General features: G+C 46.6%; 1 protein-coding gene across 2 annotated transcripts in view; it reads left to right on the top strand.

Moving 5' to 3' along the window:
* C11H3orf22 (chromosome 11 C3orf22 homolog) overlaps nucleotides 1-22,511 on the top strand; it is a 95,488-nt gene extending 72,977 nt beyond the window's left edge. For both annotated transcript variants that reach the window (XM_075938780.1, XM_025183140.2), the window contains exons 29-33: nucleotides 3,944-4,018; nucleotides 5,144-5,286; nucleotides 14,986-15,130; nucleotides 20,173-20,319; nucleotides 21,152-22,511. In XM_075938780.1, coding sequence (XP_075794895.1) covers nucleotides 3,944-4,018; nucleotides 5,144-5,286; nucleotides 14,986-15,130; nucleotides 20,173-20,319; nucleotides 21,152-21,341 — 700 coding nt within the window. In that variant the 3' untranslated portion in view covers nucleotides 21,342-22,511. The remainder of the gene's footprint in view (nucleotides 1-3,943; nucleotides 4,019-5,143; nucleotides 5,287-14,985; nucleotides 15,131-20,172; nucleotides 20,320-21,151) is intronic.
* The last annotated feature ends 2,340 nt before the right edge of the window (nucleotides 22,512-24,851 follow it).

Raw genomic sequence — 24,851 nt, 5'->3', positions numbered from 1 at the left:
GCAGGGGATGCCCATTAACAAACAGAGGTGCTGTGATTGGGCCTGGTTTTTACACTGCCCTCTTGGGTAGGGTTGCCAGGCATCTGGGATTGACCCAGACAGTCTGGTATTTTCAGCTCCTGTCCGGTAAAAAAATGATCAGAAAATACCAGACACTTAAAATGTCCGGTATTTTCTGATTTTTTTTCCCAGCCAGGGGGCAAAAATACCAGACTGTCCGGGTCAATACTGGACACCTGGCAACCCTACACACAGTCAGCAATCGTCCCCCTCCCCCTGCCGCCGCTGCTTACCTGCTTCTGCAGGGGAGCTGTTTGACCCAGAGCAGGGAGGGAGGCAAGATGGCCACTGGCTTTCTTTCAACAACATTTTTTCCACGTTTTTTTGGGGTGGGGAGGGGGAGAGGAGTTTGGTATTTTTGGTTAAACAATCTGGCAACTCTACTCTTGGGCTAGACATAGCCTGCTCCTTTTGGGGCATGTTCTCCCCTCTTTATGTGAACATACTGTTTTTATTTTGGTTCATGGACACACATGTTCTGGTTGCTCTCCTGGCTTTTTGGCTTTGTCATAATGAGCCAACATTTGCATGGTAATTCCATTCTTGAGGATGTCTACTTTGCCTTGTCAGGTCATTTAAATGACACAGTGATGGTGAAACAATTGAGGCTAATGTGCTTTTTGTGACAAAAATGGAAAGGAATTGAAAATTCAGGCAGCTGTGCCACAGCACTGTCTTCTGGACATGATTTTGCAGCTCAAAGATATAGCCTGAAGGAGAAAAAAATGATGATGAGTAGCCTTCCCTCAGAGCATCATGATTATAAAATTGGGGGACAATGTTGCTTTTAGTAGCCAACTTAAGGGAGCAAAAAATGTCATGTGAGTGTTGTAAGGTCAAATACTGTCTTTCAAACACAGGGATCATACTTTTTAATCATAGCTTGATGTTTAACTTTGGCCAAAGAAGTCATATGGGCACACCTGATTTGCTGAAAAAGAACCAGTCACAACCAGTCTCATTTTTCATACAAAGGGTTGCTCCAAGATTACAGTTCTCAGCCTGCAAAGCTTCAGGGTCATGGATCAGAGAGCAGGCCCATCAATAGGCGGGGAGGAGGGAGGCAGTGAGAGGGCAAGAAGACAAGGCACCCTGTGGCTCAGTGACACAAAACAACCTCAGAACTCTTGGCTGCCACTGCTGCTATTATGGCATCAGCTGCAGCTGGAACCTCGGGCCCTTTAAGTTACTGCTAGAGCACCACGCAGCATGTTTCAGTCAGCGCTGAGGTGGGGAGGCATGGTGCTCTCCAGGTGGTGCTGAGGCCTGCCTAGCCCCAGCCTCAGCCCTTCCACTTGAGGCCCAGAGAGCAGGCCTCCCCCATCTTGCCCAGAAGTCTGGCTAGGCTGTTGGCCTTGCTGCCTGAAAGTGAAAATCACTATGACCTGGTGGTTAGGGAACTCACTTAAGAATTAGGTGATGCAAAGTTGAAACGCTGTGCCAATGACTAATTAGTTGTGTGCAGAGGAACAGCTTCAGCTGGAGATGTTGGGAGTTCTCCTCCCCTGAATACCCCATAGTGCACTGGCTAATGGCTATTGTACTGTCCTGCAATGTGGGAGACCCACGTTCAAATTCCTTCCCCTGTCAAGCAGAAAGGAAATTGAATCCAAGTCTCACATATGTCAGGCATAATAATAGAATGTAGCCGTGTTAGTCTGGTGTAGCTGAAGCAAAATACAGGACTATGTAGCACTTTAAAGACTAACAAGATGGTTTATTAGATGATGAGCTTTTGTGGGCCAGACCCACTTCCTCAGATCAAATAGTGGAAGAAAATAGTCGCAACCATATATACCAAAGGATACAATTTTAAAAAAGGAACACATATGAAAAGGACAAATCAAATTTCAGAACAGAAGTAGGATGGGGGGGGTTGAATGTTTGTGGGCTGATGATATTAGAGGTGATAATTGGGGAAGCTATCTTTGTAATGGGTAAGATAACTAGATCCTTTGTTTAGACTCAGGTGTAGAGTGTAGAGGATTCCCTTTCAAGTGCAGATTTAAAAGGTCTTTGTAGCCGGATGCAGGTAGTTAAGTCGTTGAGACAGTGTCCTTTCTGGTTGAAATGGCAAGAAACTGTTTTTTCTTTGTGATCCTGTCTAATATATGTTTTGTGGGCATTGATCCTTTGGCGAAGTGTCTGAGACGTTTGTCCAATGTACAAAGCAGACGGACACTTACGGCACATGATAGCATAAATTATATTTCTGGATGAGCAGGAATATGTGTTCTTGATCTTAGAACTCACTTGGTTAGGTCCAATAATGGTATCAGCAGGGTGAATATGTGGACAAAGCTGGCAACGGGGTTTGTTGCAAGGGAAGGTACCAGGGTTGGTATTAGTGTGCTATGTCCTGTGGTCGTTGGTAAGAATCATCTTGAGGTTAGGTGGTTGTCTATAGGAGACTATGGGTCTGTCTCCCAGAGCCTCTTGGAGTTTGGTATCCTGTTCCAGTATAGGCTGCAGTTTATTGATAATGTGTTGGGCAGGTTTAAGTTGGGGGCTGTACGTGATGACAAGTGGTGTTCTATTGTTGGTTTTCTTGGGTCTGTCTTGAAGTAGATGGTTTCTAGGTATTCGGCTGGCTCTTTCAATTTGCTTTTTTATTTCTCCGGGTGGGTAGTTGAGTTTTATAAATGCTTGGTAGAGATCCTGAAGTTTCTGGTCTCTGTCAGTGGGATTAGAGCAGATGCGGTTGTATCAAAGGGCTTGGCTATAGATGATGGATCGTATGGTGTGTTCTGGATGGGAGCTGGAAGCATGTAGGTAACTGTATGAGTCAGTGGGTTTTCTGTAGAGAGTGGTGTCTAATTTTCCATTGTTGATTTGTACTGTGGTGTCCAGGAAATGGATCTCTCGTGTAGAATGGTCCAGGCTGAGGTTGATGGTGGGGTGTAGGTTGTTGAAATCTCTGTGGAATGTCTCTATGTCAGGCATGTGCTCTAGCCACTGGACTAAAGGTTAAAAGGGAGACAGTATTACTCTCTCCTCTTCTGGCTGTTTTGGGTCTGGTCCTTTATTCCATTTTATTTAAAAAACAAATCAACCATGAAATAAAATAAACTACCAGTAAACTGAAAAATCAGCTATTCACCCAGTTCTAGCCAGGACACAGCTTAGACAGTTGTTTTCATTTAAATTCACATTGGAAAGCAAATTTTTGGACTTTACTCTAGACCTGTATTTTGTCAGCTGACAAATTAAAACAAACAAACTTAGGAAAGATCCTGTCTCCAAGTCCAGTGCTCAGAATATTGATGAGCAGTTTATTATTTCCATTAAGCAAGATTAAATTGCCATGCTAGTCACCCTGTATTTTAAAATGCTACTACAGAATGTACACTCTTACTGTATTTCTATTTTTGTCTGTTGAATTTGATCATAAGGGGTATGTCTAGACTGCATCCCTCTGTCGGCAGAGGGATGCAGATTAGGCGGGTCGACATTGCAAATGAAGCGGGGATTTAGCTATCCCGTGCCTAATTTGAATAAAAATGGCCGCTGTTTTTGCCGACTCAGCACTTTGTTGGCAAAAAGCGTCAATCTAGAGGGGGATCTGTTGAGAAAAAAAGCCTTTTTCAACAGACCCCTTATGCCTCCTGCAAGGATTTTATAAATCTTTATATGCTGTCGTTTTCACTAACTGAAACATCTGCCATTCCAAAATGAACATAGAGAGGGGTCCTAGTGAATGAGATGCAAGTTGGTGAGAAGTAAAATATACAGAAAAACTTTAAAATTTCTCTTAGAAAATCCTGATTCTGTCAATTTTGTAAGCAAAGCCACCCAAAATATATTCTAGATTCTACATTAAAAAATAATTGTAAGTGTCTTGATTACAACTCTTTCCTGATTCATGCTCAGTTTTTCTCCCTAGGACCTTTCTGAAGAAGCAAACTTATCAACCAAAAGATGGTAGCAATGTGACCTGGAGTGATAAAGCCCTAGTGAGGTGCAGTATTTGGAACCTTAAGCCATGTCATAGTATCTAATGCTTCATCTGAAGAAGTGGGTTGTGCCCACCAAAGCTCATGATAGCATCTACATTTTTGTTAGTCTCTAAGGTGCTGCAGGACTATTCGTTGTTTTTTACGTTTTTTTCAATTACAGACTAACACGACTACCCCTCTGAAACTTAATGCTGCTTCTGTTTATGTTGCAGTACCCAGAATCTGCTAAACATTCCAGGCCACCTCAGACAGGGGCTGCTGCCCACCTCCCTCTGTCTCTGACAGAGGTAGCAGCGATGGGGGGATGGGTGGCACCATGGAGCCGGTGCTGGGGGCAACCAGCATTTGAGCCAGCTCCCCCTGTCACCAGCTTCTGCTTCCCTTCTCCTTATTGCCTCTGATATAGCAAGGGAGGGAAATGTGAGTAGTCAACTTGACTACCCGATAAGCATAGATATGAGGCCAGTCACAAAATAGAATCCTCCCCCGGGGTGAGAAGGGTGGGATACCTTGTTTTACTCTAGCATCTGAGAATCCCAAACCATTTACAAGCCCCACTGATGATGTAGCCCTTCTGTAAGACAAGCCAGCACTATTTTCCCTGTTTGGAGAGCCTGAGGTACAGATTTTCAAATTTTAAAAGTGTCCTTTAATTTTGGGTGCCCAACATTAACCTTCTTGGGCCTGACTTTCAGAGATTCTAAGCCACTCTCAACTTCCACTGAAGTCAAAGAAGGCTGCAGTTGTCTTGCTTGGCATAAATTAGACTCTCTTTTGAAAATGTGCCCTGAGTCATTTGCCCAAAATCACATTGGGATTCAGGAGCAGAGCTGGCAGGATCCCAGCTCTTTTAGCTTCTAGTCTCATGCCTGATCAACACTACCCATCTTTCCTGACCATAGCCTGCTGACAGATGAACATTCAGATTCTAACACCTCATTTTTAGAAGCAGAAGCAGAAAGGGAAATGAGTCTCTTAGGGCATGGTCCTATCACAGTGACACAAAAATTCATTAGTCTAATCCTAGCCCCTTGTCATTATGAGCAAAGCTGGATGACTGGAGACAATAAGCTGAGGTGTACAGGCATACTAGTTGAAAACACCATGCGTGTCTGTCTTATTTCCAGATTGGAGACTTGGAGAAGAAAAGAAAATGAAAGGACTGAACATGCAAGAAAGAAGCGAGCAATACTTGAGCTTCAGAAACTGCAGCATCTCCAGTTTCCAACAAGTCACTGGTGCTGTACTCAACCAATCACTTCCCAGCAATGTAAGGCTCTTTATTCTCAATAATATGTAATATTTATACATGGGACAAAGGATAAGTAGGGGAAAAATTTGTTAGTAAGGAGAAATCAGCCCCCCAGATATACCTGTTTTCACTGGTATGTCTCTGATTGAAACAGACAGGGTTAGGCATCATATTTATGGCTTGATCCAATTGTATTCTTAGAGTCAGAGCATGACCCAAGAAAACATGCTAGGAGAGCAGGGGTGGCATTTTTTTAAGCCTGCACCAAAATCTTCATTCCAAGTGTTGAATTTGTAAAATGACTGCTGGGACCTAGCAGAAAGTTCTATGTAAGGCTGAAGTCCCCAGTGTTATTGAGCACAGCCAGCCCTATGTTCACTTTTATAACAGTCATTTGGATGAGTAAGAAGGTTTAAAATATAGCATGGTGTCCATTCTGGGATACTTGTTGCTAGGAAGCACAGAAAGAGTTTATAGGAAAAGGATAATGTCGGTGTGCTTTATCATAGTGGTAGACACCCACATGCAATTTCCCTCTATGCTTCTCCTGCTTTCTCTTTTTTATAGTCTTCCTTCTACCTCCTCAGCCACTCATCTTGCAGCTTTTCCCTTTCTCCACCATTGACCTGATCCCTTCCATTTGAAAATTCTCCGGATCCACTTCCTACTTTAAAGAAGAACTTGAAACCCAACGGCCTCTGTGCTAGGCCCAGCACAGATCTCTTTTGTTCAGCCCTTGCATTGGTGTGCAGTGGAGGCTGGGCACTGTGTATTTGAGTCTTGAGTGATTTGAAGTAACCCCAGTCTCCATTGAACATCTAAGACTGCAAATTTTAACAAGGAGAGATATTGGTTAGGCCACAAACAGAGGCAAGAGGACCCTGGATTTGTTTATTATGGAAGGAAAACAGTGCAAGAGAAGGGGGTTGCTTTCGAGACTTGGGTAGCAGGTAGATTGCATTGTGCATTTGAATCAGAAGTTCCTGTCTGAACCGATCTCTGCTATTTACTTTGTGCCTTTCAGGTTCAGAAATCATACTGACTCTTTTCTAGAGAGACATGAAGATAACTTCTGTATACAAAAAATATTTCTATTTCTTTCTGTATTCCTTGTCTCGTCTTACTTCTTTCAAACTCTATCACTTCTTGTGATCACCTTCAAAAAATATGTATATCTCCAGGCACAGAAATAAAGCTTTTGCCATTCCACCCATTTTCCCCAGTGTTATGGGTGGAGCAGTAATACAGTTAGGCTCTGTCTACACTACAGGGTTCTTGCACAAAAACCCGTGGGGCGTCCACACCTCAAGCGTGTTTTTGCTCCAGAAAATCTACAGTCAATCGACAGAACAGAGGGCTTTTTGCAGTGTAGGAATACCTCCTTCTATGAAGTATGACATCCTTTTGCGCAAGAGTTCTTGTGCAAAAAGGTGTGTGGACGCTCATCGGGGTTTCTTGCACAAAAAGAGCCTATCACAAAAAGCACAGGTGCTCTGATGGCCATTCTGTGAATGGCTATCAGAACTTTCTTCCACAAGAGTGTCCATGCAGTGTGGATGCTCTCTTGCGCAAAAGATCTCTTCCGCAAAAGGGTTCTTTCACAAAACCCCTGCAGTGTAGACAAAGCCTTAGTGCTGCAGTGTAGGCGTAGCTTATTTCGGAATACCTATGGTATCCCAAAATAGCTATTCCGCATCTTTTCAGTGCGCCCATTATTTTGAAATATAACACGCTCGCTGTTCCAATGTCCCTGTAAACCTCATCCCATGAGGAGTAAGGGACGTTTTGAAACAGCGATTTGTTTCGAAATAAGTGCTGTGTAGACAGCACCAAATTTCAAAATAAGCTATTTTGAAATTGACTCAAAATAAGCTATGCAAATTGTGTAGGTCAAATTGCGTAACTTATTTCAAGTTATGGATGCAGTGCAGACACACCCTTATACATAGATACACACCCTTTTTTTATAGTATTTTAGTTATTTTTATTACTGTACAGGCTGACAACACAGCTCATTACTAAGGAAAATAATGGTTTTCTCTCCTTCTGTGGTGAAAAGTAAGTCCTAAAATAATTTTTGTGTGTGATGAGTGTCTGATTCAGACATTTGATGCAGCAGCTCCTGCCTTGGCCAGTTGATTTATTGTCTAGACTGCTTTAATACATGCCATTTAGTAGATGTATTGGTGAAAGATTGGCACAGATTTCCCTACCATAAAGATACCTTAACAATAAAAATATACACTTTGGAGTCTATAAATGATGTCAGTTGTCCTGAAACAAAGATTGCATACAATTGCCAGCACAGAGTTCTGGATTCCTTATCCCAAGTATTTTGCATTTGCAAGGTCCCTTGTCACAAGCAGATAGTATTATCCTTCCACTCTGCTTTGTTGTTAGGTTCAATCAGTATATTAAAAATACAAGAAAATTCTGCTCTGTCAAGTGCTCCAAGGACTGTTAAATTCTGTAGTTTAATAATCTACCTATTCATATGAAAACACCCAGCAGCAGGCAGAGGAGAGAGCAATGTGTTGGCCAACCAAATCACAGCTGGTATATCTCATTTGACGTCTGCCAGCCTTTGTGCTGCCACTTTAAAGGATTAAGCTAAATCTTCTGTATGCACTGCTCAGGTCACCTTGTTCCAGAACAGTTTCACCAATAGTCTATATTTTTTTCCTTCCTTGTCTTCATCCCCTGTGGTTTTGGCATAGAAATAGTAGTCATAGAAATATAATAGACCTTCCCAAATGACATGCAAACCCATGTTAAACTTGCCTGGTTCTGTTACCTGCTTAAAATTCAGGCCAGAATCATGGAAAAAAAAGTTTAATTTAGAATTCATAAATCTTGTGAACAAACCTGGGGTGATTTATGGTTGCACATCAAAACCAGGTAGAATTTGCAGTTTTGCCTGGTTTCAGAATGGGAATATGTTAAATTGAGTTTTACTATAATCTTTTGGCTTTCTTGGAAACTCCAAACTCAACTCTAAATCTGGGGAATGGGAGCAATTGTTAAACCCACATGGATTAAATGTTGAGTGAGTTTTTGCAGAATGAAACCACTGAGTTTTACTGTGCTCCTTTCTCTTACCTAATCTGTGCTATATAAAAACCAAATCATGGAATTAGAAGTAAATTTCCACTACTGCCTAAAAGCTCATTGCCTTGGTTTTGGTAAAAGTATCTCTTCCAAGGGTAGCTTTAAATATGTGAGTTATGCTTAAATTCTGCTTTTAAAATGGAGCAAATCCTGGCAGAGCTGAAGTTTTGTCTGTAGTTCTGTAATTATTGTACTAAGCATGGGTTTGGATCTTTTATTGCTTGCGTGTCACAGCCCTTTTTATGTTACCACTGGTGGATGAATCAGTAGAATAAATTTTCTAGATTAACTGCTAGAGGACAGGAAAAACCTTGGTTTGTTGCTTTTATATATACTGTATACAATTATCCTCTATTTCTACATTATTGGCTTTTTATAATTATTTTTTAGTTTTGCCACAGATGTGCATGGTGCTTTACAGTTAAATGAAGCAGCTTCTTATTCTGACTACTTCACAGTCTAAAGTCCACATCCTGCAAATCCTTTCATACTTGAGTAGTTCCACTGGAGTGAACAGAGCTATTCACATAAACACAGATTTTTCAAATGTATTTAGGCATTGCTGTGCTCATCACCTTACTCATATTCAAAAGAGATTTAGGCACTTATAGGCCATTTGATGGGATTTAGGCTCTGAAGCAACTAATATCTCTTTTGAAAATAGGACTTAGGCTCCTAAATCAGTTAGGCATTTCAACACTGAGTGCAGCAATGTCTGAATACCTTTGAAAAATCAGGATCATAAAGACTACTAATCAGAGTGAGGCTTTTGTAGGATCAAAGACTGTAAATTACAGATTTAAAAAATCAACAAAACATTGACTGACGCACCCGTAAACCCATAATTACTTGTCTGATGCATGTCCAAAAATAATCCAATTACAATTATATAACAATAAAAAGTTTTTATTCCCAAAGGGAAAGAACAGTCAGACTTTCAACATGGCAGATGTTTTGGTCCACAGACATCCTTTGTGCTCTCCGAATTTAATAGTTAAAGTAACATAGTCAACATAAAAATCCTTTATTTGCATTCTCTATATGTGGTAAATTGCACCACATTAGGTTATTAAAAGGAAGGGATTTTTAAAATCAAATTTGCTTTGAACCATTTATGCTGCTTACTTCTTGGCATTCAACTCAGTACGAAGTATGAAACTAGGTTAGTCAGTTTCATTCTAGTCTGTTCAGGATGGTGAGGCTTTAGACCAAGTACTGTGTCCAGTTCTGGGCACCACACTTCAGCAAAGATATGGACAGACCTGACAGAGTCCAGAGGACAGCAACAAAAATGCTAAAAGATTTAGAAAACTTGACCTATGAAGAAAGGTTAAAAAAACTGGGCATGCTTAATCTTGAGAAAAGAAGACTGAAGGGAGCACCTAATATTAGGGCTTCAAATATTTTCAGGTCTGTTATAAAGGAAGGTGATCAATCATCCACTGAAGTTAGGATAAAACAATGGTCTAAATCTGAAGCAAAGGAGATTTAGGTTAGACAGTAAAAAGCAGGGCTGGCTCTAGGCACCAGCAAATCAGGCAGGTGCTTGGGGCGGCACTTTGCCAGGGGCAGAATTTCAAGTAAGCAGCTGGTGCCGACCCTGGCAACACCTAGCCCCGCCCCTCCGATTTAAAGGGCCGCAGCCGGGAAACACTGAGAAACGCCGCGGCTGTGTGCAGCCAGCTGGCAGCACCAATGTGCCCCGGAGCCTACTGGCCACCCCTGTCTCCTCTCCTGCTGCTCCTCCCTGCCCCCGTCAACGCCTAGTCCCTGCCCCGCCCCGCCCCGCTGATTTAAAGAGCTGCGGCCCAATGTGCACCGGAGCCTGCTGGCCGCCCCCGTCTCCTCTCTGTCCTGCTCTTCCTCACCCCTGGCAACACCTAGCCCTGCCCTGTCAATTTAAAGGGCCACAGCCCGTGGTCCAATGCGCCCTGGAGCCTGCTAGCCTCCCCTGTCTCCTCTCCTGCTCCTCCCCTCCCCCGCCAATGCCTAGCCTAGCCCTGCCCTGCCCTGCCCGGCCCTGCCGATTTAAAGGAGACGCAGGAGACGCTGCGGCTGTGCAGCCAGCACTGGCACCATGTGCGCCTGGCCCCGGAGCCTGCTGGCCAGTCCTGTCTCCTAGACCTGAGTCCTGCTCCTCCCCGGCGGCTGCTGCCTCCGAGAGCCTCTCCACTCCAAGCCATCAGCCACCCCTCCGCCTACATCGTATGGAAATCCCAAGTAAGATGCCCCCTTTCCGCCTAGGCTTGCCATGTGTCCGGTATTTTCGCTTCCTGTCTCATAAAAAAATCAGAAAATACTGAATACCTGGCAAACCTACAAACACTCAGCCTGCTGGCCCAGCCCCTGGCCTCTCCCTCCAAGCCCCAGCCCCCGACATCCTCAGACCCACGGACCCTTTGAAGTCTGTTCCTAATATATTTTTCTTGTTCATGTTTGTAGTAGAAGTAGAACCAAACAAGGATCCAGAACACACACACTCAGAGAGAAACTATTAACTGTTCTACACTCTTCAAAGAACCACACATGCTGTTTCACAGAAATTTCTTTAAAGAATTAAACTTTGTTGATCTGGGTAAACTTTTGTGTTTGATGTCTCTAAGGCAAGCTTCATTTCATATATAGTTGTATTGGGCACATACAACTCTCCACTCCCTCTAACACCTCAGAAACTTGAATATATAATGGCTACTAACAAGATGGACACACAAAAATAATGTGCACATGCACACCCACCAATCTCAGTTTATCTGATGACATAGATATGTTAGAACCACAGCATTCCAAAACAAATCTAGTTTAACAATACAACTATTTATCGGTGTAGTTTAGATGTCTTATGTGCTATATTTATCATAATTGTTTGACAAGTATGTTTAAACAGAGTGGTGTTGTTAGCTGATTGTAATTGGTTTGAAGATTGATTAAGTATAGCCATAAACTACTTGAGTTTTAGATGTGGCACAAGTTCTCCCTTCTATTTTTGGTACTTAGTTAAGGAAATATAAACTATTTGTGTTAATAGTTTTTCATGCATTCAAACCACAATTAAAAAGTAGCCTATTTCTATAAGAACAATTAAGTAGAGATTTAAGGTACATTTCCCACTCTTGAAAAAGAGTTTTGTGTGAGCTGGAAATCTCGTCTCTGTCACCAAAACAAAGCAAAAAAATTGCGAAGTGCAAACATGTAAAAGCCAGCAAAAAAGGGGGTGAGCGGGGCAGCCAAAAAATGTTTTGCTTGAGTCAGCAAAAAGCCTAGAGCCGGCCCTGGTAAGAAGCACTTTTTAACAGGGCAGTTAAAAGCTAGTGTGATTTCCATGGAAGATTGTGGAATTCCCATGACTGAAGTTTTAAAAAAGAGATTGGATAAACATCTGTCACTCAGAGAAGGCCTAGATTTACTTGGTCCTGACACAATGCAAGCATCTAGACTTGATGATTTCTCAAAATCCCTCCAGCTCTACATTTCTACAATTCTGTGATTCTGTGAACATTATCATCATGAATACTCACAGAAAGTGTATTTGAATTGTGCACATTGAAATTCATATTGTTTTAACTCCTCACCAGAGCCCTGGTGTAGAGATAATTGAAAGATCTGACTTCTCTCTCTGAAAATAATTGAATGCAAGCATCTGCACTTAGTCTAGGTAAACAACTGTAGTGTAAATTACAAATCAATTAATGCAATATGCCTAGTATATTTTATTTTGTCTGTCTCACTGTTTGACACAATAGTTAGGGTTCCCCAAACTCATGGCCAGATTCCTGGCACAGAGGCAATTCCATGAGCCATACTGTGAGCTAACTGCCTCTTTCAGAACTAAAATCACAGACTCAATTACTCTGTGTGAGTGTAATAAGAACAATACATTAATATACCCTCTGAACCCATCCAATAACTTTTACAGTAGCCTGTGTTTTCTAGGAATAACACCTTGGGCAAGATCTGGCTGATCTGGAAGAGAAAAAGTTTAATGCTCCCAAAATTTCCCCAATCCTGTTTATCTGCTCCAAAACCCTGATGGCTTCCTCAGTCTTTCTCCTCCTTATAGGAATTATAACTTAGCAACAGAAATAAAGCAATGGGACTTTTGTGACTCTGGGACTTTTGTGACCAATCATTGCTCAATGTAATATTACGTCAGTGAACTGTTTGCAATCAGTCCATAGGAAACAACACCACAACAAAATTTGTGGAGTAAATATAAATGTGAGGGAATGGTGATCGGCTTATAAATTTTTCGTAAGCAGAAAAAGAAGTTACATGTATCAAGTAAATTATTCCCAAGGAATCATTCACTCAGTTCTATCCACCATGTCATCGGGGATATAATTAATCAGAAAAATTAATTTTTTAAATACATATCACTAATATTAGATTCTATAAATCCCTTCTTGGGCCTAAGACCATGAGAGTACTCCTTAATAACCTAGCCAAACAGTCCTATATAGAAAGTCTGTTTTAATCAACAGCCTAATGACATCAAGAGAAAATATGTACCCTGCACTGAAGATTTAGTTGTGATTGTGACCTCAAGTATATATCTTCTGATGTAATTTCTCAGGCTTTTGACTGATTGGCTGCCATGTATTAAATAAACCCTGTAAATGGATTAGCTGTAACATTACTTTAGTCCACCAATATGGGAAGGAATTTTTGCCAAACCATCAGTGCTGTGGGGATGGCAGCTGTTTTGCATCAGCCAAAAAAAGTTTGGCTGAAGCAGAGTAGGTTTGTTTGGATTCTTGGGGCACATTTTAGACTTGGTTTGTAGCTCTTTGGGATGATTGTTTTGCTGGTTTTACCTCTCTTATTCCATGACTATTGTCAAAGAGGAAAGCACATACTTTTAGTGCAAAATAATGTTTTCCTTAACCTAGGAATGTAAAGTATCTATGGCATCATCTATGTGTAGAGCCAATGGACTCAGGTCATTGGCAGGAGAGAGTGAACCTGTGACCTAAGGAACTAAAAGCCACGAACCTCTACTACATGAGCTAAAAGCTAACTAGCTCTCAGCTAAGTCTGTAGAGCTGATGTCACTCTCCTTTGTCAGTGATCTCCGTGCCTGTGGGTTATATGTGCTAGAAATGTCCTTACTGATCAGTGGTGGCCCATCAATACAGGCGACCTAGGCAGTTGCCTAGGGCACCAAGATAAATGGCCGATGAGGGCTTTGGAGGTGGGGGCACCGATCGTGCGCCGATCGCGTGTTTCGCCTAGGGTGCCAGTTGCCGGCAGCTCGTGTAGGGCCACTCCTGTTACTGATTATTCCCAAAGGGCAGTGCTCTGGGCAGCATTACAGGACAATGTGATAAAAACACCCGAGTCAGACTTGTTCTTGTTTATTTGTGCCAGCACCTGTGGTGAAATGTTACCTATAGGGACTATCAGGTACATAGGCATAGATCTACGGGTACTGCCACACTCCCCGGCTTGAAGTGATTCATGTATATCCATTACAGTCTGGTTCAATGGCTCTCAGCAACCCCACTGTACCAATTGATCCAGCATCCTGGAATGTCTAATAGCATTTCTATTGCAGGCAGGATCTGTATGAGAGAAAACCCAATGTGTCTTCCATTGTGAAACCCTCCACTTCAAATTCTTTGTCAGCCCTGCTCTCTAATTGTCAGGTAAATGGACTTCTGTCATAGAAGACAGAGTACCACTATCCCACAATTTCCTTTAGTCTATTGCGGTTTGCACTTTTCAAGGAAATCATTTCAATCCGTTTTGGTCTAAGGCGAGATCAGTCTCCAAATATTCAGTTTATACGCTCCAGGTAAAGATGTATCAAACCAACCTCACATTCTTCCTTAACTAAGATAGTATTAAAGTATAGAGAACAGAGCCTTTAAGACTGGTTTTTAGGTTAAGAATGTGTGTTTGAGTAAACACACCATTTTAATTCCCCAAAAAGAATAGGCCAAATGAAGAAGTGCTAAGATTTATCCTTTACTTTGAAAGGTATTTCAGATACCCTGGTGATGTGTTTTGCCTGAGAATCTATATGGAACAGAATAGAGAGACTAGAATAGATAATTTGGGTTACATATCAGAAAGTGAGTCCAAATATGTTTAAGTTGGTTTAACATAAATAGCAAGGAGCCAGAAGATGCTGTTACTTTAATTCTCACCTTTATTACACCTTCTAGAAGATGGTTTTCCTATTACACTCCTCTCTTCTGGTCTCTTCTTCTGTGACACCAACTTGGGTTCCATTAAATTCAATTACATTTTTCCTGACATGTTATGTATATTCCTTTATACATCACCTCAGAATCTGGCCCTCTAGTAAAACACTGCATGTAAGCAGTATTTATGAATAAATATAATGAGCTGTTCTGTACATAAGGGTATAGAGTGCGAGAAATGGGCTTAATAAACTGAATAAAAGAAACATGGTAAGAGAAAAGAATGCAATAAAATGCTGAGTTATTTAAAGTTTCCCCAATTGCTTGGAGCTTATTAGCATCTTTCTCACTCCCAGGCATACAGACCCATGCAAGTGAAATACAGTAGTTTAGATATCTGTCTGAATTCATTTCTGTAGATAAAGATGCATGAAGATCCTTCTAGCTTTCTCTTCCCATTCTCTAGATCCAAATATGCAGATTTCTGAAAACCAATCTGAGATGGAGTTTGCTGCTTGGATGCAGCCTCACAGGAAGTCTCAGGTCCTTTCCTATCCCAGCACTGTGATGGAGGAGGCCCCCATCAACTTTTCCAGGGAGTTTCCTTACAGGTAAACAGAACATTCAGTACACTTGGTGAAATCTGGGTTCTGTGCCAATTCACTCTTCATTTGCCAGTGAATTACTCAGCAGGAAACATTAAAGCTTCACGGACTAAATGTAAAAAGTAAAGGCCTTTTCTGAATCTTGTTAGCTTTGTAGTAGATTGATTTGAACATGTGGGGAACAGTGATGCAGCATCACCACCCAGCATTCAGTGGGTTTTTTTTGTTTGTTTTGTTTTTGTTTTCAAGAAGTCCAGTGAGATGAGTTCTGGACACAAACTCCCAGGGCTGGAATGGTACAATACAAGCCCTAGAGGACTATTTTTTCCCCTTTGCATTTCCCTCTTCCTGGGAAGTCTCTGGTTTTAACTAGTGATTCCTTTAAACCACTCAAGCCTTCTAGAGGCAGTCCCCAGCTGAGGGGAATTGGGCAGGAGTCCCCCTGGAATTCAGCAACACTGCACCTTGAACAAGAAAGGCGCAAATGCTGTGCATCATGAACTATCCCCTCCCAGTGCTGTGCTGGTGCTGAGCATGCTGCTTCTGTAGGACTTTTCATCTTTTGCAGGTAGTAGGGTGTGACGTAGTGGGGGTACCTGGCTGGTTTCTATGCTGCTGGCTCTGGGGGAACCCCCACTGGCTGCCGTGGGTACCACGACCCAGCAAAACAGGATGAGTCACTATGCAAACCAGTGGCCAGACACCCCCCATGGAGAGGAACAAAGGAAGGTGGAATGCTGCCTTGGCTGGGGGGCAGGGCTGGAAGTGAGTGAGTTGGTTGCTGGCTGTCGGAGGGCATGGATGAGACAGCCTAGGGAGAGGAGCTGGAGTTTAGGGGCCCAGTCTCCCCCATCTCAAGGGGGCCTGAGGCATCCTAGCCCAGTTCCTGTGACCAGATTACATCTGTGCTGCGCTGTGCTGGAGGAGCAGTAAACCACCCTCAATTCCACTGGCTGGTGCAGTCTGTTTGCGCCATTTCGGGGTGCAGGAGACGGGGGACCCCAACGCGCCGTCACACTGGTGTCAGGGGTGGGATGCACTGCACCCCGTGGATGGAGCTTCCAGCGGCAAGCGACAAGGCGCAGTAGAAGCAAGAGCCCTGGAGCCAGGCATGCTGGAGACAGAGCGAAGCGGTTCCTGGGAATCGTGGGGCGCTGCAGCACTAGACTGGTGAGTCTGCACCGAGGGGCCCAGCGGGCAGATGGCCTACGCCCGACTCTTGAAGGCAGAGCTGGTGGGGCTGTGCAGAGAGAGGGGCTTGCCTGTGCGGAAAGCAGCCAAGGCCCAGCTGATTACCCAGCTGGAAGAGAATGACCAGCCACAGGGCCAGGATCTTGTCCCCAGGGGAAGCAGCCAGACCCCCCCTGAGAGTGTGTCAGGCTCAGAGAGGGGGAGGAGCGCTGGAACCCAACGGAGAGATGAGACAGCGTCTCCCGGGAGGCCTGCAAGCCGTAGCCCATCTAGGGCAGGGGCCAGCCCAGCGGAGCTGCGGCGGCTGGAGATCCAGCTGCGGATCAGGGAATTGGAAGTAGAGGACCGAGAGAAGGAGCGCCAAGATCGAGAGAGGCAGCGACAGCATGAGCTGGCCATGGCAGAGCGGAGAACCGGCGGGGCACCGGCTGCGCCAAGTGCGGATGGGCCCCAAGGTCCCAGGGCTGCCAGCCACTTGGAGAGGCTCGTGGTGGCCCAATTGAAGGACATGGGTGACATAGACGGGTTCCTCAGCTCCTTTGAGAGGGCCTGTGGACTGCAACGGGTTCCCCCAGCTGACTGGCTGCAGGAGCTCATCCCCGCACTGAGCCAGGAGGCGGCCGGAGTGCTCAGTCAGCTGGAGGACCTACAGCCAGGGGATTACAACCGAGTCAAGGAGGCCCTGCTGCACAAGTTCGGGCTGACCCCCGAGATATACAGGAAGAAGTTCCGGGGGGTACAGAAAGGGCCACGGGAGACCTATGTGGACCTGGCCTCCCGCCTGGCGCAATACTGCCGCAAGTGGGTGTCTGGAGTTGGAGCCCAGACCGCAGAGGAGCTGCTCAAGCTGGTCATGATGGAGCAGTTCTATGAAGCGTGCCCACCCAAACTGAGGCTGTGGCTCAAGGACCGGAGACCAGAGAACCCCCAGGAGGCCGGGAGACTGGCGGATGAGTTCACGGAGAGCCGGTCCGGGTGTGAACGGGAGTCCCGGAGAGAAAGGGAACCGCGCAGAGACCGGATCTCGGCTGAGCGACGGAGGGAGTCAACTACGGGGCGAGACCAAGGAACAGGTCGTCTGCGCCCCAGAGAACCAGCCAGGGCCTGGACAGAGACAGCCCAAAGCCTAACTTGCCATCGCTGTGGGCAAAAAGGCCACAAGAGGGCTCAGTGCACCAGGTCCCAGGACCGGGGACTGTCCAGGGTTAACTGGCTGGGGCGGGAGGAAGGGCAGGCTGCCCCAGAGGCAGGGGCTGGCAGGCAAACCTCAGCTCAGAGAGAGGGGAAGGATGCTCAGTGCACCTCCCCTGGGAGGTCTGATTCTCAGGAGGCGGATTCCTCCGTGTACCGGGTGGGGGCAGGACGGCCCCTGCGGAGCGAGTGCCTCATACCCCTGGAGGTGGATGGTAGGAAGGTGACGGGCTTCTGGGACACGGGGGCGGAGGTGACTCTGGCCCGATCTGACATAGTGGCCCCGGAGCGGATACTACCCCACGCGCAGCTGACCCTGAAGGGCATAGACGGGTCCCCGTTTAAGGTGCCTGTAGCCAGGGTGCATCTGAAATGGGGGGCCAAGGAGGGCCTCAAGGAAGTGGGGGTGCACCCGCACTTGCCCACCGAGGTGCTGATGGGGAACGACCTAGAGGAGTGGCCCCATGAATCCCAGCGGGCTCTAGTCACTACCCGGAGCCAGAGCCAGCGGGGGGCTGACAACGTGGGTCCAGGGAAGGACTCCTGGCAGCGTCCTCAGGGTCCCATCCCAGTGGACACGGGGTCCAGCCAGGCTGGGACTCCGGACCTAGGCAGAGGTGGGGGACAGGTCCCGATCCCTGCCTCAGCAGCTGAATTCCAGGCTGAGGTGCAGGCAGACCCCTCCTTGCAGAGGCTGAGGGACCAGGCTGGCCTCCGTGCAGCTCAGCCCCGGGGGAGAGGTGGCCAGGAGAGATTCCTGCGGGAGCGTGGGCTCCTGTTCCGTGAGTGGCTCCTCCCCAGGAAGGCGAGGGCATGGAGGGTAGAGCGGCAGCTGGTCGTCCCCCGAAAGTATCGCCTCAAGCTGCTGTATTTGGCCCACGATGTCCCCGTTGGGGGCCACCGGGGGATCCGGAGCACCCGGCTGAAGCTGCTCCAGCACTTCTATTGGCCGGGAATCTTTACAGCTGTGCAGCGGTACTGCCGGTCCTGTGACTCCTGCCAGAGGGGCGGGAAGGCCCAAGACAGGAGGAACGCGGCTTGGGGGTCTCTACCCCAGATAGAGGACCCTCTGGGCTTGCTGAGAGAGTTATGGGAGGGGAAGTCCTCCCTGGATGGAGCATCGGGGGTGGAAGCCGCCCTGGCTGTCCAGAGAAGGCTCGCTGGGCTCATGGCCCTGGCCCGAGAGACCCCGGCCAGAGATCAAGGCCAGCGGAAGGGTGGGTGTGACCCCCGAGGACAGGCCTGGGCCAGTCACCCTGGAGCGGGGCGGCGAGTGGACAGAGGGAAGCCAATTCATGTGGGGCCTCGCCACGGCCGGCCCGAGTCAAGGGGAGCACCCATGTCCTCAGGGCGGGTTCCCACGCAGAGGACCCGAACTTCCCTAGGTCACGAGCGGAGTGACCCTGCTCAGTTCGCTCTCGGAGGGGGGAGAACTGTGACGTAGTGGGGGTACCTGGCTGGTTTCTATGCTGCTGGCTCTGGGGGAACCCCCACTGGCTGCCGTGGGTACCACGACCCAGCAAAACAGGATGAGTCACTATGCAAACCAGTGGCCAGACACCCCCCATGGAGAGGAACAAAGGAAGGTGGAATGCTGCCTTGGCTGGGGGGCAGGGCTGGAAGTGAGTGAGTTGGTTGCTGGCTGTCGGAGGGCATGGATGAGACAGCCTAGGGAGAGGAGCTGGAGTTTAGGGGCCCAGTCTCCCCCATCTCAAGGGGGCCTGAGGCATCCTAGCCCAGTTCCTGTGACCAGATTACATCTGTGCTGCGCTGTGCTGGAGGAGCAGTAAACCACCCTCAATTCCACTGGCTGGTGCAGTCTGTTTGCGCCATTTCGGGGTGCAGGAGACGGGGGACCCCCCCCAGCTGAGGGGAATTGGGCAGGAGTCCCCCTGGAATTCAGCAACACTGCACCTTGAACAAGAAAGGCGCAAATGCTGTGCATCATGAACTATCCCCTCCCAGTGCTGTGCTGGTGCTGAGCATGCTGCTTCTGTAGGACTTTTCATCTTTTGCAGGTAGTAGGGAGACAGCCCAGTTTGACAAGTGATCTTGGGGATCTTGCAGAGCAGTCGCTGTTATGGCACAAAAGTTTCACTGGGAGCTTAATTGTACAGAAAGGGGAGAAGGAACAAGGGCTAGCTGCTAACGAGGGGATTGGGAATCAGAATACCTGGGTCCTACCAGCAACTCACCATGTGGTCATAGGCAAGTCACTTCACCTCTGTGAATCAGCAGCCCGATGTATAAATTAGGGATAATGTTCACATTCCTCACTACTAGAGGAGGAATATGCCCATTCCTTGCCATTTGTCTTCCTCTCCTCCATCCCCGTGCACACCCTGAGATGAAGGATAACATTCTGATGCACAGTGGTTTATGCTGATGGAAGCGTGGTTCCAGAGTCCTGACCGCCAGTGTATCTCTGGATTGAGAATTAAAATCCAATCCTCATGTAACATAAGACTCGGAGAACTGTTACATATTGCAGTTGCTTACCTGTGTCTGAAGCAGCACCTCAGTTAAATCAAATGATCAATTGTTTCACCCTTGCAGACAGAAGCACGGCTATGAACAAAAGAATGCCTTCATAACTCCTGTTTTCATCTTGATTTTAATCTTTCTTTATCCCAATTATTTGAAATTCATCTAATGTGATATTTTAGACTAGCCTGGGGACCTGTGACCACCCATGACCCAGATTCAAAACTCCGTTACCCAAGGATGAAGCTGGACATGTGTAAAGACGGCAAAGCAAGCAGCCTCCTTGTAGAGCGAAAACTACAACCAACAAGATCAATCCCTAGCAAGGGGTGAGTACACAAGCTTCTGTGTCTGCCAACAAATGATGAACAATCACTGTTGTTCCCCCATGCTTTTCTTTCTTCCATCATGCTTCACTCACTGGCAATGGTCTGATACCATCATGTAAAGCAGGTATGGGGAACCCATGGCCTGGGGACCAGATCCAGACCCCAGCTTGCCTGGATCTGGTCCTCAATGCTCGGGGCTCCCTCCCCAGTATCGGGGAGCCAGTGCGGGCACTGCAGCCCTGTGGCCCCCTGCCCCCACCAGTGACAGCTCTCTGCTATGTAGGGGGAAGCCCCAAGCCTCTCAGGTCAGATTCAGGCAAACGAGGGCTGGATCCAAACCATGGGCTCTGCCTGGTGTGGGGAGGAAGCAGCTCCGCATACTTCACTTCCTCCCTCCCCTGCTCCACCCAGCTGGGAAAATGGCAGCACAGCAAAGTGCTGCCTGGAAGCTTTTCCCCTGCTATTCCAATTGGCTATGAACATGGCCAATAGGAGCAGCAAGGGGTGGTGGGAGACATGAAGTCATATGCGTTCCTAGGGAGCTGTGCCAGGTAAGCGCCCCCTTCACCCAGACCTTTCCCCACAGGTATTTTGCCTCTAGTCGTGATCTCATTTCCTGCTTGCTTTTCCTAACAGTCCCTTTTGACTTACCTCCATATAGTTGATAACTGCCCTTACCACAATTGGCAATCATAGAGTGCGTTTAAATGAATACAGAATAGCCCAAATCCTCCACACATAGTACATACAACACTAGTGTTTAGGAAGATTGACATCTACCTCTATCTTAAAATCAATCACCTGGAGATGTCTCTACTGTTTTTCTTTTCAGGAGGCACATCTTGGTGAATCCTGAGACTCCTTCAATTTCCTCTACTCTGCCTATAAGCAGCCCACTGGAGGACAGGTTGCTGAGTGTCCGATTCCCTCCCAAAAAAGAAAGGAAACTTCAAACTCTGCCCCACTCTGTGTGCAGGCAGTCTCAGCGTCCTGCAGCAATGCGACACACTCTGGCTTTATAAAGGCATTTCGGGGGGTGGCTAACAACACAACAAGACCGCTTTTCTAATCCTGCAGATCACATTCTGCAATGTATTTTTACAAGCTATATTGTCTATTTTTTCCTTAATCTTGTATTAATACTCCATAGTTGATACTTGTTAGCATCAAAGTGAATATTCAATAAGCAACTATAGCCAAAGGGGTTAGTGTTTCCTAGCTGTTAATTACCGGGTAGGCTGAGAGCTAGGAAGTGGGGTTGTGGACAACTTTTATGTCAAAACCCATCTTTTCTATTTTCATTACCAGAGCAAAGCTCTCAGGAGAGTGTGCTGGCCTCTAGACGATTTCATGTGAACCTGGGATTGTGCTGGGCCTCCCAATAAACTGCACACCTGTAGCCATTTTAATATAAAATTGGGCCTTTATTCCCCCAGCAAAAGGTCTTTGAGGAGGAGCTAGATGATCCTCTCTTCCCACCAGACGTCATCTGAGGAGCCGGCAAGCAGGCTTGCTGTGCTTCCCAATACAAGAATGGTTTTTGAAGGAGGCCCGGTAGCTACACACTACCTGCCATCTGAGACCTGAGGTGACTCAGTAGGGCCAGCACTCATTGACAGGGTTTGCCTCCATCTCAAGATCGTGGGATGGGGAGTGTGGCCTAGAATCCATCACATGGAAACTCCTCAAAGCCGGTAAAATCCTTTAGGTCTTGCCCTCTCCTTGAAGACATCTGAACTAAACATTTCAGTGTGGCGAGCCAGGGAAACCAACGCCAAGCGCTACAAACCAGATAAACTGAAATTCTCCCCCAACTCCAGATTCATTTCAGTGAACAAAACCCAAGAGGTTTTATGCAGTCCTGCTTGAGAACTCAAGCTCTCTATCCAACCACTCATAAATAGCCAGAAACTACCCAAGTCAGATTTCATATCACCCCAGTAAACTGTAACAGTAATAAACGAAGAAAACAGAAAATATCAAAGGTTTCACTCTGGTTTTGTCTATATCCTCCTTTTCATGCCAGCAAATTATTCTAATGAACAGACAAGCAGGATTGGTTCTCATCATTAGGCTAAGCTAACAATGTTATATGTTACTCTTCAAGAGTCCTGCTAAATCAAGGCTCCTGCAAAAAGGTATTACAGGTTCAACTATTTCTGTCTGTTCCCATCTATTCTACTATGTTGTAGATTCCAATTATAACACTGTAATCCCTGAGGGTATGTCTACACTACCACCCTAGTTCGAACTAGGGTGGTTAATGTAGTCATACGAACTTGCAAATGAAGCCCGGGATTTGAATTTCCCGGGCTTCATTTGCATGTTGCCAGGCGCCGCCATTTTCGTGCCCGCGGCTACACGCGGCACGAACTAGATAGTTCGGACTAGGCTTCCTATTCCGAACTATCTGTACGCCTTGTGGCACATACAGATAGTTCGGAATAGGAAGCCTAGTCCGAACTATCTAGTTCGTGCCGCATGTAGCCGCAGGCACGGAGTTCGCACTAGCGGACATTTAAAATGGCGGCACCCGGCAACATGCAAATAAAGCACGGGAAATTCAAATCCCGGGCTTCATTTGCAAGTTCGTATGACTACATTTACCACCCTAGTTCAAACTAGGGTGGTAGTGTAGACAAACCCTGAGAGAGTTAAAACATGGTTTGATCTTGCAGTGTAGCCATGATCTAAAGCCATGCTGTAGTACTGGACTTTAGCAGGGCAGTAGCAGAGTTCAGAAACATGTTTAAAATACTGTTTGGTACAAAATACAGGACTATGTAGCACTTTAAAGACTAACAAGATGGTTTATTAGGTGATGAGCTTTCGTGGGCCAGACCCACTTCCTCAGATCAAATAGTGGAAGAAAATTGTCACAGCCATATATACCAAAGGATACAGTTAAAAAAAATGAACACACATGAAAAGGACAAATCAAATTTCAGAACAGAAGGGGGATGCGGGGGGGGGGAGGGGAAGGTAGATGTCTGTGAGCTAATGGTATTAGAAGTGATAATTGGGGAAGCTATCTTTGTAATAGGTAAGATACCCAGAGTCTTTGTTGAGACTCACGCGTAGAGTGTCGAATTTTAGCATGAATGACAGTTCAGAGGATTCCCTTTCAAGTGCAGATTTAAAAGGCTTTTGGAGCAGGATGCAGGTGATTAAGTCATTGAGACAATGTCCTTTCTGGTTGAAATGGCAAGAAACTGTTTTTTCTTTGTGATCCTGTCTAATATCTGTTTTGTGGGCATTGATCCTTTGGCGAAGTGTCTGAGACGTTTGTCCAATGTACAAAGCAGACGGACACTTACAGCACATGATAGCATAAATTATATTTCTGGATGCGCAGGAATATGTGTTCTTGATCTTAGAACTTACTTGGTTAGGTCCAATAATGGTATCAGCAGAGTGACTATGTGGACAAAGCTGGCAACGAGGTTTGTTGCAAGGGAAGGTACCAGGGTTGATATTAGTGTGGTATGACCAGTGGTTGTTGGTGTGACGGGGAGACTCCCCCCCGCACTAGCTGACGCGGGATCCGCAGCCCCACGTCGAGGGTCAGCTGGCGCCGGGAGGCCGGTGCCGCGCGGCGGGGCAGCCAGCAGGGTTGGGGGAAGCTGACACGGACGGGTTTTAGGACCCAGGAAACCGGCAGCGGCCCCGGGAAGGGCGGGGGCCGGAGGAACGCCGAGCGGGGAATTTAAAAGGGGGGAGAAAGAGACAAAGGGGGGGGGAGGCGAGCGGAGAGCAGGGGAGATTCTGCTCTCAGCCTCCTCCGCAGGACAGACTGCAAGACCAGCTGGGGGGACAGCCAGGAGAGGACGCAGAGGGAAGGCGACCGACGCGGGCGGCCAAGGCGGCACGGAGAGAGCCGACGGGGAGCCCTGCGGTAGTGGCGTTGCCGGACCAGCCAGCGATCCGGAGCAGCGGCGCAGTGGACGGGGCACAAAAGGAAGCCTCTGGTGGGATTGGCGAGGATGCGAGGAAAGGACTGTTAGGAGTGGACCGTGGGAACGGCGCATTAGAAGCCGGGGGCAGGGAAGGGTCGGGATAGTGGCCCTCGAACTGGAGGGGACCCCAAGGCCCCTAGCAGGCCACCCGGTTACACTGGTGGAGAATGTGGGTGTCCCTGTAGGGGGGGAGGTGGACAGGTGGAGTGCCAGTGTAGCTTAACTCGCACGCATCCAGTTTATATATATATATCATCAAAAAAAAAAAAAAGCAGAGGGAGACTCTGTATGTATAGACACAAGGAGAAAAGGGAAAAGGTGAGAGCGAGATCAGTCCCTAGCATAGAGATGGACGCAGGTAAGCTGCTGGAGTGGCTGGCCGACAGCCAGCGCCAACAGCAGCAACAGCAAACTCAGCTCCTCCAGCAAATGGCGGAGCAACAAAAAGAGCAACAGAGGCTGGTGAGGGACTTAATGGAGCAACAGCAGAGTCAGATGGATAGGTGGGTGACGCAGGGGGCAGCGGTTTCAGGGGGCCCTACGGGAGTGGTTGGGGAAAACGTAGGCGTGGGCCCT

This window comes from Pelodiscus sinensis, chromosome 11, assembly GCF_049634645.1.
Source record: "Pelodiscus sinensis isolate JC-2024 chromosome 11, ASM4963464v1, whole genome shotgun sequence".
NCBI lineage: Eukaryota > Metazoa > Chordata > Testudines > Trionychidae > Pelodiscus > Pelodiscus sinensis.
This window is presented reverse-complemented; position numbering and strand designations above follow the sequence as displayed.